Source organism: Asterias amurensis, chromosome 6, assembly GCF_032118995.1.
Source record: "Asterias amurensis chromosome 6, ASM3211899v1".
In the NCBI taxonomy this organism is placed as follows: Eukaryota; Metazoa; Echinodermata; class Asteroidea; order Forcipulatida; family Asteriidae; genus Asterias; species Asterias amurensis.
The window spans coordinates 7,429,908-7,445,545 of record NC_092653.1 but is presented as its reverse complement, the minus strand read 5'-3'; the positions used below and the strand labels follow the sequence as shown (position 1 = coordinate 7,445,545).

The window sequence follows — 15,638 nt, the reverse complement described above, 5'->3', positions numbered from 1 at the left end:
TTCATCCCATGATCTGTTGTGGAGATGATAGTATTGGGCATTGTTTATTTTGTTTTAAAGGAATTGCTATTACATTCTACAGTCAGTTCCCAATTTCATAGAGCTGCTGAAGCACGAAAAGTGACTAAGCACAGAACCATTTTGCTTACAAGGATTATTAGCATTAAAATCTCGTTAAAAAAAATTAGTATTTTGTTTAACATTAAGCTTAAACAAAAATCTGCTAAAAGATGGATTGCACACGATGTCATTGATCACCATATTTTATGAAACGTGAAAGGCTACCATTGGCTGAGAGTTGTGTTCGGCTCTTACACTCGTGCACTTATCCATTGTTACATGCACTTTACTGTCAAATACATGTATTATAAGCAACAGTTCACTTGGTATAAAGTTGTATTTAGCTACAGGACATACTCTGGAAATACTTAAAGAATAAACCTCAAAAAGCTACTTCCCTTTGAAGGATGTTAAAACCCGTTTGTGGTGTATTTTGGGAAGCTCTTGAGCCTTAGCCTTTCCTCATTTTCTGCTCTAAATCATATCAAAGACCCAGGCCTCTGTGCTGAAAGCCAGTGTCATTATGATTGTATGTTTGAGGTACGCACTGCTCTATTGCTTCCCCTGCCAGCTTTGGTAATATTGTCTATTGCAAGTGGAGCGTGATGATTTCTGAAGGATTAGGCTAAAAGGTTTGCCCAAATGGGAAGGCTGTTATATTCTGTAACGGTATTCTGATGGGATGAGAAACAAAAAATAAGGAAGAGAAAAAAACACAAATTGAAACATGAATCTGTGTCCTTGGAAGTGAAATTTTAACCATTGAAAATTAATTAATATTTGTGCTTGGTAAAAACTACTATACCTTTTGATGCAGGATTTACAACTATTTTTAAGTGACACTGTTCATTTGAAATTATGTACACATGTACATAGTGTGCATGTAACATTCTCATTTTGTCTAAATATGCTGCATGATTAAGTGAGCTTGTATTTGAACGGTCATATATCAGACCCAACGTCAACATTTGAACATAATTATTTTTAATAGTCGAGTATTGTTATTCAGTTGAAAAACATTGAAAGACAGTCCGACTTGTTCGGTCTTGAGTTTACTGGCCCCATGCTACATGTAATATCACTGGCCTCAAGTCAAGTCAGTGGTCAAGTGTAAAAGAAATTTAGCCCTGACTTATAGTAGGAGTCCGTCAATGTAAGTTTACTGCATAAGTAAGATGATCCCTTAGATTCTTACAAGACAAATCTCTTGTAATATTGTCTCTCATTTCTCCGTCACTAATTGATGGTTCTAACAATTCTCCTCTTCATCTTTTTTACTTGACAGCTCCAAAATCTGGGCATCAATGCCGCCAACATCGGCTTCAGTACGCTCACCATGGAGTCGGATAAATTCATCTGTATCCGCGAGAAGGTTGGTGACCAGGCCCAGGTAGTCATCATCGACCTCAACGACTCCGCTAACCCAATCAGACGTCCAATCTCTGCTGACTCCGCCATCATGAATCCGGCTAGTAAAGTTATCGCCCTCAAAGGTGAGATGAGGTTTTGTTTTTAATTGGAGAAGGTTTGTAAATGAGAATAGAAAAATACGTCAGGTTTTGTCAACAATAGTGGTTCCCCCCCCCCCTGTTTGTTTTTCTCATAAATATTTGCTGTTTGCTTTAATGGTTCATGGTGTGTGTATTTGTTTGTTTGTTGTTCATTTTGGGTTTCCATTTGATAACGAGGCCTTTGCTCCTTTGGGGGAGGGGGAGATTGTTAAATGAAGGATAAGGGACAGTCCAAAGAGTTGAGGCATCCATGTAGGTTGAACACCCACATATCATATGGGCTGTTCCATTTCAAGAGGCGAAGCCAAGTGAAACGGATTAAGTTAAGTGATTATATTCTACAGGAATGCATTAGGAACGAAATGCATTCAATATTTTTTTTATAACTCCACAAAGATCTGTGTCATTTTGAAATTTTACACAATAAACACTAAATAGAGACGGAAATTCGTTCAGCCCACACTCACAATTTTCATCAGATTTCTCTGTTAGATTTTTGAGCATAATGGTAGGAGTATACATGTCAAAATAAATGATGACACGTAACACATATTCAACCATACCTTCCATCAAAATGACCTGGATCCATATGTGTTACAAATGGATGAATTACGCGTTATTTAAAAAAACCCATACACATATAAGTGAGTGATAGTGAAATGGAGGTTGCGTTGTATTGGACAAATGGGCCCTTGGTCACACTACTCAAGATCTTAAGACAATTACTTATACATCAGTGCTGTGTGACTTAACCTCCAGCTGAAAAATGACGAGTAAGTATAATGATGTTTATGTACAAGGCAGCAGTATTCCCCCTAGTGACATGCGATGCAAGATGATGCTCGCCGAGGCTCAACTGATCTAGATTGGCGAGCAGTAGATACCTCCGGGTTGACGTCATACCTCAATGATACAATAAAAACCACTGTGCTTGGCTCGTGGTTTTAAGAAACCCGTCGCGCAAGGAAATCCCCCATTAGATTGTCCCAATGCAATGATAATTGAACGCTTCCATTGGACTGGCTCCCGATTGTGAGTAACGAGCAGTGACTGTAGATCAACAGGATCTATAAATGGACATGAAAAGGCCATTACCAATTGGGTATCTTGTTATCTCTCTATCTCTATCGTCACTTGAGGTTATAATTCAAGCTGTAAGAATCCAGTTAAAAATATTATGGTTTGAATGTCGTGGTAATGTACATTTATGAACTAGCTGCTGTAGAAGTATAAAAACAAATTCTGGTTTGAGTTTTTGTGGATATGCCAGGCGCGATTTGTTTTCCTACTTGGGTCTGATTTCCAACTTTTGGGCCCTCAGAAAAATCAGCAAAACTGTTAATTAATAAGCCTGAGAAGTCTATGAAACCCTACCAATTAGTCAGCCCTTGTACTTGGTTAAAATGTCGCTACAGCCCTTGTACTTGGTTAAAATGTTGCTACTTTTTTTTTCTAAGGGCAAAGTGTCATGCCTGTGTGACAGTGTTCTCTAACAAAAACAGGTTGGTGCACCACCACGCTTTCTGAAGCACCCGCCATGTTTTTAAACATCCAAGGTTTTAAAACCATCTGCCTAATACTGTCCACAATTTGTTTTCAAGTTCATGCGATTTTCATAGTTCAAATGCAATAAATTGATCACAGAGTATGTACAATAAATTGTTTTCTCAGTCCCTCAGGTGGGCCCCCAAACCCCCATGCTATAAAGGCTTTTCGCTTGCATAGGAACCCCACCCCCACGCGCCAACCTTTAATTTTAAAAAATTAAAACACCTGTGCCTGGGATCAGTGATAAGTGATGGTTTTTATTTGTGGAAGCTCAAACTGCAGTTGAACACTCTATTGACAAATGTCTGGTTTGAATTTTGTGGAAATGCATTTGTTTGTACATTCAAGTGAAAATTGATCGATTGGTTTGAACTTTGTTGGGAAGCAGAAACTGCGCTTGTACATTTAAAGTAAACAGTCAATCAAATTGTTGTTTTGGATGCGCAAACAGCTGTTTTGGAAGAGAGTTCAGTCAGGTAGTCACATTTTATAGAAAACAACACAAAATAATAAAGTTTGCATTTCGTCAAGTATTTTATTTCAAAATCTCGCGAGATATTCCGTGTGAGTCTGGCTAATCGCAAGCGCACTAATATTCGCTACAGCATGTAAAGGGGTAACCATTTCGTACAATGTTACGGTTTTTCTATCAACCATCATCGAGGCGAATTTCACCCATCTGATTGTTTTAATTGTGCACATTCTGAATCGTGCAGAGTTTGATGCAATCAAAATTTAAGCACTAATAGGTTTTTATTGGGGGGGGGGGGTTAAATAATACTAGACTATACCAGCATCTATTACTTCAGACTGAAATAGTTCATTGGAGGATCAGTTCTGCTATAAATATTATAATTGGTGATCTTTCTGATTAAAACTATTACTTTTTTTCACAACGATAACGACCCCTCTCAACTGAAATATCCTCTAAAACCTTTAAACACATTAACAAGGAACATTTTCTCTTTTGCAGTAAGTAGTACTGTTGACAACCGTTCACCACGTAGGATGTTTCCCACCCACATTATTTCCATGTTTGCTTGGAAATTACGCCGATTACCATTTTATTAAAGCGCTTGATTAGATTTGGATCTGCATTTTTGTTTTGTCGCACAATTGAGTTGAGTCTTAGGAGGAAAAAAATTTGCCGTTGCTGAGCTAACCTTAAACCCGATATGAGGCGTTCATTACACTTGAAGCAATACGATTTAATGCATGCATATTTTTCTCACCTAGATGCAGTGAATAATTTTGCGTTGAGTGATTTTAAAGATTCATGATGCAGGATAACACAAAATAAGAATCACTTCTTAAAAATTTCATGTGGAAAAATTTGTTGACTAAAGTAAAGCTGCCTCTAGAATTTCTACATAAAAGGCTGTACAATTTATGATTATGATGGGGCTTTAAAAAAAAGTTAAGTGGTCGAAACTGAATTTAAAAAATTAAATAAAAACATCTCAAAAATTTCATGGAAAAAATCTGTCTCCTAAAATTTTCTGTATGAAAGGCTGTAAAATTTATGACAGTTTTTTTTTTTTTAGTTAAGTGGTCAAAACTGAATTAAAATTAAAAAAGAAAAGAAAGAAAAACTGTTTGCGCTGAAATGCAAGAATTACACTCATACTTGGAATTCATATAACATTTGCTCCAATATTGTCAATTATATGGTGGCTTATCTTAGAGTTTTATTAGCATTTACAGCACCTGTGAGCTGGTCAATTAGCTTTTACCCCAAGCAGGTTTTTTTACTTGAATACAGTAGTATAGATACAGTTGGGCCTCAGCACTCGAGCGTCACGCCCCCCTACATGTATATTCAGTGTATTTACAAGGTCTGGTAAATCAATACAAACACCGTTATCAGTAGCTTGACATATGGTTGAATATATTATGCACAGACTCAACATTATGATCTGAAAGGGGGTGTTGCACTCAGCGGCCCAGCCTGGCCCCACATGTTCATCTCATAATCTGATTGACCTTTGAACTTTACACGAGGTCAAGTTGAGGGCTCGGCCCATTTTCGGAGGGGGTTTCGATAGGGGTTTCGATAGGGATGTCTGAACCTTGAGACAATGAACCGTGGTGGTGGTGGTTAACAATGTGATTGCAAAGAGAGGAAATGCATTGAGTGTAGTGCTGGGCGAATAGTGAAATTTTGTTATTCGGATACCGCTGGCCAACTATCCGAAATTAACCGGATATTCGAATAGTTTTTTTCGCCGCTAGAGGGCGCTGTTCGTTTGTGAATGAGATCTTATGGGCGGATTGATATTAGTTTCAGACAGTGTCGCTCGGTTCATTCATAAAAATGACCGGATCTAATTTAAAGATGGCGATTTGCTTTTTCTTTTGATCGTGATTGACTCTACGTGAAGGAAAACTTTTGTAATCTTTGAACAAATTACGTCAGAAATGTCATTGTTTTAACTCTTCATGGAGGTAAGCATAGTTAAATACTTAATATATGCTGTTTTATGTTGTCTTAATAGAAGTTTCATAAGGATTCAGACAAAACATTCATATCAGTTGTCGCCCGACGTCCGCGGATATTCGGATATTAAAGAATATCCGGTTACTCGGTTGTAATTACAGAATTATCCGGTTTGTGAGTAGGTATTCACGCCCTATGCGGATATCCAGTTAAGAAAAAAAAGGCATTCGCGGTTACGGATAGGAAAACCTATTCGCCATTAACCTGATATTCGAATAATTCGCCCAGGCCTAATTGAGTGATATGATTAAAAATGATAACGACGGTTCAGGGATTTTTAACGCACTGTAACATCTACACTAGTCTAGTAAGTAGATGAATTATTCCAGTTTGACTTCAGTGGTTGTACTTGTTAAGCACCTCACTTTGATTTTTTCGAAATAGTGTGACTTCCTCATCCAGTTTTACAAAACTAAATGGCCCCTTATCCTAAGGGGCATTCAGAGTAGTCAAGTGTATTAAACAAAAATATATATATTTTTGTTAATTTTTGTTTAATTGTCTTGATCCACCCACCCAAAGTTTTGATTTTTAGATATTGAATGGCTTCATAGTATATTTTATTCACTGAAAAACAAAAGTCATGCCTCAAATGAAGATACTTTAGATCAAAGGCTCCTTCATTTTGTTGGCTTTACCTGGGTTAAACGAACGACTTTAAAGTTGAAAGCATGAAAGTGAGGATGTTTGCCAGCCTGGTAATTTTTATTTTATTTTTTTAGATCGTTTATTATCATTTTTCGTTATACATTTTTTCAATGAATTTTGATTTTGAGCTATTTTTTTTGTACCACCCACCTACAATTTCAAAAAATAAATCTGGAAAATATCCAATGACCAAAAATTCTATTAAAACATTCCCAATATCAAATAAACCAAGCTGAAATTCAAGTCGGCCAATAAATAAATAAAAAATAAATAGAAATACAACCCTGGATAGAAAAGAAAGAAAGAGGGGAAGAAAACACCCCAAAACAGGGGGGAAATTCTCTTATTTGCGAGGAGTCTCATCTCACACAGTATGAGGGAGTTTTAGTCGGATTTCATCCCTGAAGCCCTGATCTTATTGGATGGCACAGTTGCTGGCACAAAATTGGATTCTTTTCCCGGGGACATTAGGGCATGTTTGTGTTAATATATGTATGTTATACTGGACTCTGGAGCAGTCATGATTACATGCGATTCGTGGCACAGATGTATGTTAGTGGAAAATCAACCGGGAAAAAAAATAACTAATCTCACATTTTTCACTTTAAATTGAGTGATTAATATTACATGTTATGAATTGAATTTCAGTGTTCCCTGTTTTTGAATAAATATCCCTAATTTGTTTATTTGTTTATTTTTTATTTTACATACCTATAACAAGGAAACGTTTTCACTTAAACAGATTTTTTAAATAAAAATGTAACTTTGATTTCCCCATTTATATGCAGCACTTGTTTGAAAAAAGGGAAATATTGGTCAATTAAGACAAGTAAAAATCTAATATGCAGAAATAAATTTCTTTGGTGTATAACGTATTGTTTCATAAAATATGATTGTAAAAGTAACAACAAAAAAGCGTTCTCACAGAAACATAAAATGTTTCTTTAAAGTTTTCGGACAACACCTGTGAAAACAAACGTAACATGCGTTGAAATGCAAACTAGATGAGAAAATGCATAAAAATAATAATCTGGGAATTACAGGCAATGTCCGTCATATAGGAACAGAAACCTGTAAACTCAAATTTGTTGTTGAATCATTGAGTGGCCGAGGATAAAGGTTGTATGTCTGTCACTTCAGTGTGTAAAATGTGGGTTGAATCAAGGCGTTTCCCTTGGTTCCAAATCTGACATGCTGCCATCCTGTTTGTTTTGTCACATACAAATTAGCATTTTCTGAGGCTGGGATAAAAGGGAACAAAATAAATCCAGGCGCCTTTTTGTTGTGTGTATAGAATCACTACCAAGATAGTGATTGTGAACAAGATGGTTGCAGAATAATAAAGGTTTATTGGGTTGGTTGATAATTTTAGACGAAAAATAAAAAGGGATATGAATTATATCTCTTTGGAGCATTTTAGAATAACAATTTCTACTGGCAGAACATTTGAAAGGGCAGCAAGGCATTGACATGGGGCATGGAGAAAATTGCTTCTTTTACCCCTTTGAAGTATCTGACCGCAGGTACACATTCATTATTACTTTTATCCCTTGGTTAAACTTGTAATTTTGTTTTCTTCGAGCAGCTGGCCGCACTCTCCAGATCTTCAACATTGAGATGAAGAGCAAGATGAAGGCCCACAACTTGACCGAGGAGGTCCACTTCTGGAAATGGATCAACGTCAACACCATCGGCATGGTAACGGACAACGCTGTGTTCCACTGGAGCATGGAGGGCGACTCGCAGCCGTCCAAGGTGTTTGACCGCCACTCCAACCTGGCCGGCTGTCAGATCATCAACTACAGGACGGACGCCAAGATGCAATGGTTACTGCTTATTGGCATCTCTGCTCAGGTGAGATTGAGTAGTACACATCAAAATTACAGATTTGTCATCTACAAGTATACGGTTTTTCATATCTAAGTCGTCACTAAATGATGATGGGCAGGCAGTGAAGATTGAATTTTAAGTTCTGTTGAAAGTTGGAAAAATCACTGAGGAAACCTAATTTTTAGAAATAAAACCCCCTTTTTTGGTAGTACTTTTTAAAGTCGAAACATCACTCAGGAAACATCATTTTAAAAAGTTGTTGTTTTTTTTTGTTTTTTTTCTTATTTTTCATGGTTCATTTTATACCCTACCCTCAAAGACTCAATTTAAGAAAAGGCAAAAAATTCAAATTGTTTGCCCTTGCATTTTTACAAATTTTCCTCTGACTTGCTTTTTTCTCCGACAGCAAAACCGAGTTGTTGGAGCGATGCAGCTGTACTCAGTTGAGCGTAAGGTCAGTCAACCCATCGAGGGTCACGCTGCTTGCTTCTCATCATTCAAACAGGAAGGCAACCCAGAGGCCTCTACCATCTTCTCCTTTGCCGTCAGGGGAGCCGCAGGCGGCAAGGTAAGCAAGACAAAACTCGACTCATGGAACCCAACTCTGTCTCAAGTCTACATCAAGTTGCATTTTTTTTTTTTCACTTTGCTCCTCATACCTGGAATGTATTCAGTATATTAGTCAGAGAATCTGACTAGTTTTACAAATTCAACAAGCAATGTAATGCACTGCGTTCTTGATGTAGTGGCGCTTTAAAAAATGTCTTGCATTTATGTATGTAGAGATAGCACTTCAATCCATCAAAAGCAAGTGTCAGATCTTGCCTGATTTTGATGGTTCTCAACGAGAAGTATTTTGTTGGTGTGGCGAAGTAGAGATTTACAACTTTTACTGGCTAAAGGCCGAGTCACACTGCAGCGATACCGAAAACAATAACGATCACGACGCAAAGAGAACGCATTCTATTGGTTGAATGAGTGTGTGCGTATTTTGCGTTGAGCAGTTGAGTTGAGAATGCGTTTTCTTTGCATTGTTATCGTTTTCGTTATCGCTGCATTGTGCCTCGGTATCTTATAGGTGTGACTAGAAAGAGATGTACAACCTCCACTGGCTAAGAAGCATCTTGTAGTTGTGGATAAATATAGCTTTTTGTCATTAATGACTCTTAGTCTGCTGAATAAAGGTTTATATCTACCATGGGCTACCATTACATCATGACACATCTAAGCATTTGTTTTGAATTTGTTTTCTGCTTTTAGCTTCACATCATCGAGGCTGGCAGCCCTCCGACCGGTAACCAGCCCTTCTCAAAGAAGGCCGTGGAAGTTTTCTTTCCCCCAGAGGCGCAGAACGATTTCCCGGTGGCTATGCAGGTAGGTGAACCAAGACAATATTTCTCATCTTCCGAGACTCTTCTGCGAGGCAATTTCAAGGAGTGAAACTGTGTTGTAAATCCCCACACCTGACTGTTGACACGCTCCCTTAACAGCAATAACGGGCGACAAATTGGCTCACTTGGCATGAGAATGTAAACTTGTTGCAAGCCTTGGTTCCTGCCTACAGGTCATGTAACTAAACACCCCATGCTGATTTATTACTTGAATTTCAAAGAACCCCACTAGTCGCCCCAGTGAACGATTTCCCTTTTATAGCAGAGCAAAACATTACACAAATTGTATCAGTTGTTACTCAAAAAACTATCATTTGCTACCTACTTCGTAGTAGCATTTACTTAGTAGTAGCATTTAGTGTACACAAAATCTGTTCAGTGTAAATAATTTGCTATGCAAAAGTGTCAGATGAAATCGTTCGTCCCTTGCCTACCCTCATCTTGGAAATATTATTTGGATACCTGACCTCTTTATTATCACCCCCTTCCCACCACCCCCTTCCCACCACCCCCTTCCCACCAACAGGTGAGCCCCAAGCATGACACTGTGTACCTGATCACCAAGTACGGCTACATCCACCTCTACGACCTGGAGAGCGGCACCTGCATCTACATGAACCGTATCAGCGCAGAGACCATCTTCGTCACCGCGCCCCACGAGGCCTCCTCCGGCATCATCGGAGTCAACCGCAAAGGACAGGTGAGATAACTGTGGCAGTCTGTGTCTCAACGGGGGATGGTGGCAGGAAGATCAATCATCGTTTATTTCTGATTATTTAAGAGATATAGCATCTTTTGACTTTTAGAAAAAAAAAGCTGGCACTATGATCAAGGGAATCAAAACAAGTCATTTAACTCAACCTCAATTTGTACGATTTTTAAACAGAACAGATTTTATCCACAAAGTTAAGAAAAAACAATCGCATAATACCTTCGGAAAACAACCATTTAAGAAAATGACTGATTTTTGGCCATCACAGCTCGTCAACGACTGAGCGTTAAAATGCCTTTCATGTTACTCACTTCCCTGATTTGCCTCATGATGTTAAAAGCCACATTTCACACTTGATTAAACACAGATGGAGTTTCTCACCCTCTCCTAACACTTCGCTTCTGAGTTTTACATTTTCATCACCTTTGAACATATTCAAACACAGATTCCCTACAATATTGACACAATTGAATAAAATATTCCCTTTTTACTCGTCAAAAAAACAACCAAGGGTGAGATTTTTAATAATAAACTTGTACTGCTTTCCTTGCCCTTTTGGATGTCTTTGGCAGTCGTCCATCAGTCTTGCCTGGGTAGTAGAATTCCTTGACTGTTACTCACTCTCAAGGGAATAACTGCTTCATGTTTTCAGAATCTTAACATTGTCCGAATCCAATCAATCGTCCCCAAAAACCTTAGGCTTGCTATCTAGACATTGAAATAACATGAAATGGTGGATCATTGGAACCTGCATTGTGGAAATCGAACCTGAAAAAGAAAAGCAAAGAAACAAGGCAGGTGAAACCTTGTTTGTCTGAAACATTCATACAATCCATCTGACATTATGGTGTTTTTTTTTCCAAGGGGAGGTGTTGTTTTACCCAATTGACTTAAATTAGTGTTGTGGAATTGATTGTCCTTTGCTATTTTGAGACATTGCGGACACATTATAAGTTCACTGCTATAAGTCCATTGTTTGGTTTGTGTAAGTCTGGCTTTATACACCCACTGCAAATGGTGTTCAGTTGTATCTAAAAAAAATGCTAAATGGACTAAATTGCTCAACAGACCTATATAAATTTGAAGAAGAAAAAAAGAGCCGTGTCACAATTTCAGAAACAGCAAAAGAAATGATGCAAAACCAAGCAGTTTAGATTTATTCTCAGTTTACTTAATTTAATGCATAATTAACATTGATATCTGTCCCATTGTGTGAGTGTTGTTGACCCCCCCCCCCCCCCAAAAAAAAAAAGAACCAACCGTCATCTGCTTAATTTGCTATAAGTCACGCTGTAATCTGTCGGGTTAAAAGAAAAATCTGTCGATTGTTGAAACGATTGTCCAGTGCTTTAGATGAAATCTGTGTCAAGCAGGTGTACTGAAACGATAGTCCTGATGGGAATTAAAGTGAGAAAATAAAATCGGCTAATGCCAACTGCTTACCAACCAAAAGGTGTAAATGCAAAAAAATAGTTAGTGGCCTGAAGTCTCACCTGATCATATTTGTTGTGTTCTTATTAAGCCTTCAAGAAAGACTCTGCTAGGGTCAAATTATCAGGCCATTTACTATTTTGGGAGTTTAAGGAACACGTTGCCTTGGATCGGACGAGTTGGTCTATAAAAAGCGTTTGTAACCGTTTTTTTATAAATTGCATATGGTTGGAAAGATGTTTTAAAAGTAGAATACAATGATCCACACAAGTTTGCCTCGAAATTGCGTGGTTTTCCTGTTACTGTGCGAACTAACACGGTTGGCCATTTATGGGAGTCAACATTTTGACTCCCATAAATGGCCGACCGTGTTAGTCGACGAGGTAAAAGGAAAACTGTGCAATTTCGAGGCATGTTTGTGTGGATCATTGTATTATACTTTTACAACATCTTTCTAGCCATATGCATTTTATAAAAAACGGTTACAAACGCTTTTCAAAGACCAACTCGACCGATCCAAGGCAACATGTTCCTTTAAAGGGTGTATGTTCTTTTGTAGGACAAAAAACACTATGTCCACAGATTTACGCTAAACTTACACAGTCTAAAGATAAGGATAGTAGAAAGCTTCCCTGAAAATATTACGTGCTGAGGTGCTGTAGTTTTGGGGAAGTGAGTAAACAATGTCATGAAAAAAAATTGGTATCATGAGACCAAAATTATTTTAATCATTTACAAACGTATTTTCATGACATTGTATTACTCATTTCTCAAAAACTACAGCACCTCAGTAAGTAGTATTTGAATGGAAGCTTTCCACTATCATTATCTTCAAACCCTAAGTTTAATATAAATCTATGGACATTTTGAAAAAGTACCCAAATCTTTTAAGGTGGTTCACAATGTAGTTCTGAACCAGCTTATGGACTCTGTTATAAAACAATTTGAAACAGATATATTATTGTGGACTTGAGCCGTGTGCCCAAATGGGCTTTAGATATTTAGTCACAGGCCTTGAATTAACCAACGGCACCCACTGCGACCCAGAGTACATCCATTGTCAAGTATTAAAAAGAAGAAGAGAAAAAAAAAAAAAACTCTGCAGGATATATTTAGCTCTCTTATTTATAACGAATGCTCAGACCAATGATGAGATCGAATTTTGCAGACAATCGCGTAGTACATCTGTTAATATCAGCTGAGTCTTTGGGCTATTCTGAATCTTTTCCCAAACCTCATGGGAACGTGCATCCAGGGCCAAAGGAAAGACGCTACTTGTTTAATCAAATACTATTTACTGTCTCGGTCATCAAATGGTCCCTCGGTGCGAAAAATACCTGGGAACTTTGATGGAATTGCAGTTGAAAGGATCTCTATTGGTGAAAACAAAACTAAAGGAAAGAATGTGGGAACTAGCGTTTTGAGCTGATCGTGTATTAATTTGTTATACTTATTGTATTGTGTTTGAGGATAACTATAGTTTTTATGATGCGAGACCAATACTTTGAATCCCTGTGATTTTTAAAAATTGTTTCCTAATAAACAATTCCAATCTTCTTCTCCCCTCAGGTCTTGTCCGTCAGCGTTGACGAGGAGAACATCGTCACTTACATCACCAACACCCTGCAGAACCCGGATCTTGCCCTGCGTATCGCCGTGCGCAACAACCTCTCCGGCGCTGAGGAACTCTTTGTGCGTAAATTCAACACCCTCTTCTCTCAGGGTAACTTTCCGGAGTCGGCTAAGGTGGCTGCTAATGCACCAAAGGTAAGCTTTTTTTTTTTAAATTGGATTTACTACTAATAATAATAATAACAATAATGATGCATTTATAATGCACTATCTATCTAGTGTACAAGACCCTATTCAGAGGCGCAGAACATATACAACAAAAAGAAATGTAGAACATAATAAAAAATTATATAATGAATAATCTACTGTCAAGACATGTAACGAGCTAAGTGTATGAGGATTTCAATAAATGGGTTTTCAGCAAGTTTTTAAACAATGTTATGTAAAAATAAAAAGGATGATAACAGTTTTTATTCCCCCAAATTTTAATCTGTGAAGCGTTCAGTCCCATTCTGTATTTCTAATTAGGAATTATTCTTCCTGCGTGCACATACTCGCTCCAGATTTTCGGCGATAAAAACCTGACCACCATCATTTGAGATTAAATTTTCTTAATGTTATTTTTCTAATATAAATGGCAATGAGATTGAATAAATGCGCCAAGAGATAAATTATGCGCTCTATAAATCAAATTTGTATAATTATAAAACAGGATTAAAACAATCGAACGGTTCCAAATACCAAAGGTATACTTTGCCTTTAATACGTGTGTACACATCCTTCGTTGAATCCATGATCAGTCCCCACAGATATTCAAAAGATGCTAGACATGCTCACCATCAGCATCAGCGTGTTTGACTACCTCGTGCTGATAATTAGGGCTCGTTTGCACCCATCACCATGGCAACACCGCCGACCTGTAAGGCTTCTATTATATGGGACAGTGTTTGTGCCGGATAATAGGTCTGGGAGGTTCATTTGGTTTTCGGCCTTGGGAATTAGATGGATAGCGTTTAGTTAGTAGAGGGGGGGGGGGGTGGGGACTCAGTGGATCAAGTTTTGCTCTTAATTGATTATTAGGACTGACTCCTGTATAAAAAAATAATTAATAAGCTCTTCTGATTTTAATCAAGTATTTGGAATAGGATGTAAAAAAAGATCACAAAATTTATGTCCCAATTCTTGGTGCAAAATTCTATAATTTTTGGTAATTCTGAAGAAGTTATTTGATTTAAAACATTGTTTTATTTTGTTTAAAGGGCTTGCATGAAGGGCCTAAAGCCTGTATACACACAAACTTCCTATGCAGAGAAAATCAATGTGTAGCCGAGACATTACCAGCCAGAATGACAGGGGAGTTCCAATTGTTTCAATAGCACCATGAGCACTTTGATGGATTTGTGCGCTTTATAAAGTTTCATTATTGTTATTACAGGCCTTTATGCTTCGCTTTTTGAAAGGGCAAGGGCACCAAGGCATTGTCTCCATGGTCGAGGGCACCCTATGAGGAAATTATAAATATCTACTGAAGCATTTCAAGGGCACCGATGTAATGACCCGGGGCATGGAGGCCATCGCCTTCATTGACTCCATGAAGTACCAGGGCTGATTATTATTCTTATTTTGGTTTTTTCTTCTCCGTTTCCCCAGGGCATCTTGCGTACACCGCAGACCATCCAACGCTTCCAGCAGGTTCCCACTCAGCCCGGTACCACCAGCCCTCTGCTGCAGTACTTCGGCATCCTCTTGGATCAGGGAATGCTCAACAAGTACGAGTCGCTTGAGCTGTGCCGACCGGTGCTTCAGCAGGGACGTAAACAACTCCTGGAGAAATGGCTCAAGGAAGATAAGGTGGGTTCATTTAGATAGATAGATAGATAGATAGGTAAGCTTTATTGAATCCAAAGCTGAAAATTACAAGAAATCGCCACTCTAGTTTATAGTAAATATAGAAAAAAACACATCAATACACAAAACACAGAACATACCAAAACATTACAATTGCATACAGTATTAAAAATAAAAGAAAAGAGACACAATTCAAGGTCCAGCAAAATTAAAAATGTACATGAGAAATTTTTAAATATCCAATTCCCAACAAAAAGACGAGATTATATTTCTATACATGTCAAAAAGGACTTGTCTCTACTAAAGCCCAGTTCATAAAGCCCAGTTCATACTTCAAATTTTGATGTCACATGGCTGTTTTTGCAGCGAATGTTTCGCAGGTGTTGTTAGACACAGCTCAACTGTTGCAAATTACTCATTGCTAATAAGTGATGTCAACATGCTGAACCAAGCTTAATCGTAAGAGATCTTCTATGGGAATATTGAGTATAATTCCTTCGCTTCACCCTAGATTTGTCAATCAGCATTCTTTATAACTAAACTCGGATAAAAAGAAGATTGTTTATAATTTAAGCTTGAATAATGATACT

General features: G+C 37.8%; 1 protein-coding gene across 1 annotated transcript in view; it reads left to right on the top strand.

Annotated features, from left to right (window-relative positions):
• LOC139938795 (clathrin heavy chain 1) overlaps positions 1 to 15,638 on the top strand; it is a 46,148-nt gene that overhangs the window by 7,937 nt on the left and 22,573 nt on the right. The window contains exons 2-8 of the mRNA XM_071934427.1: positions 1,346 to 1,553; positions 7,850 to 8,118; positions 8,501 to 8,662; positions 9,355 to 9,468; positions 10,012 to 10,185; positions 13,198 to 13,395; positions 14,851 to 15,051. Coding sequence (XP_071790528.1) covers positions 1,346 to 1,553; positions 7,850 to 8,118; positions 8,501 to 8,662; positions 9,355 to 9,468; positions 10,012 to 10,185; positions 13,198 to 13,395; positions 14,851 to 15,051 — 1,326 coding nt within the window. The remainder of the gene's footprint in view (positions 1 to 1,345; positions 1,554 to 7,849; positions 8,119 to 8,500; positions 8,663 to 9,354; positions 9,469 to 10,011; positions 10,186 to 13,197; positions 13,396 to 14,850; positions 15,052 to 15,638) is intronic.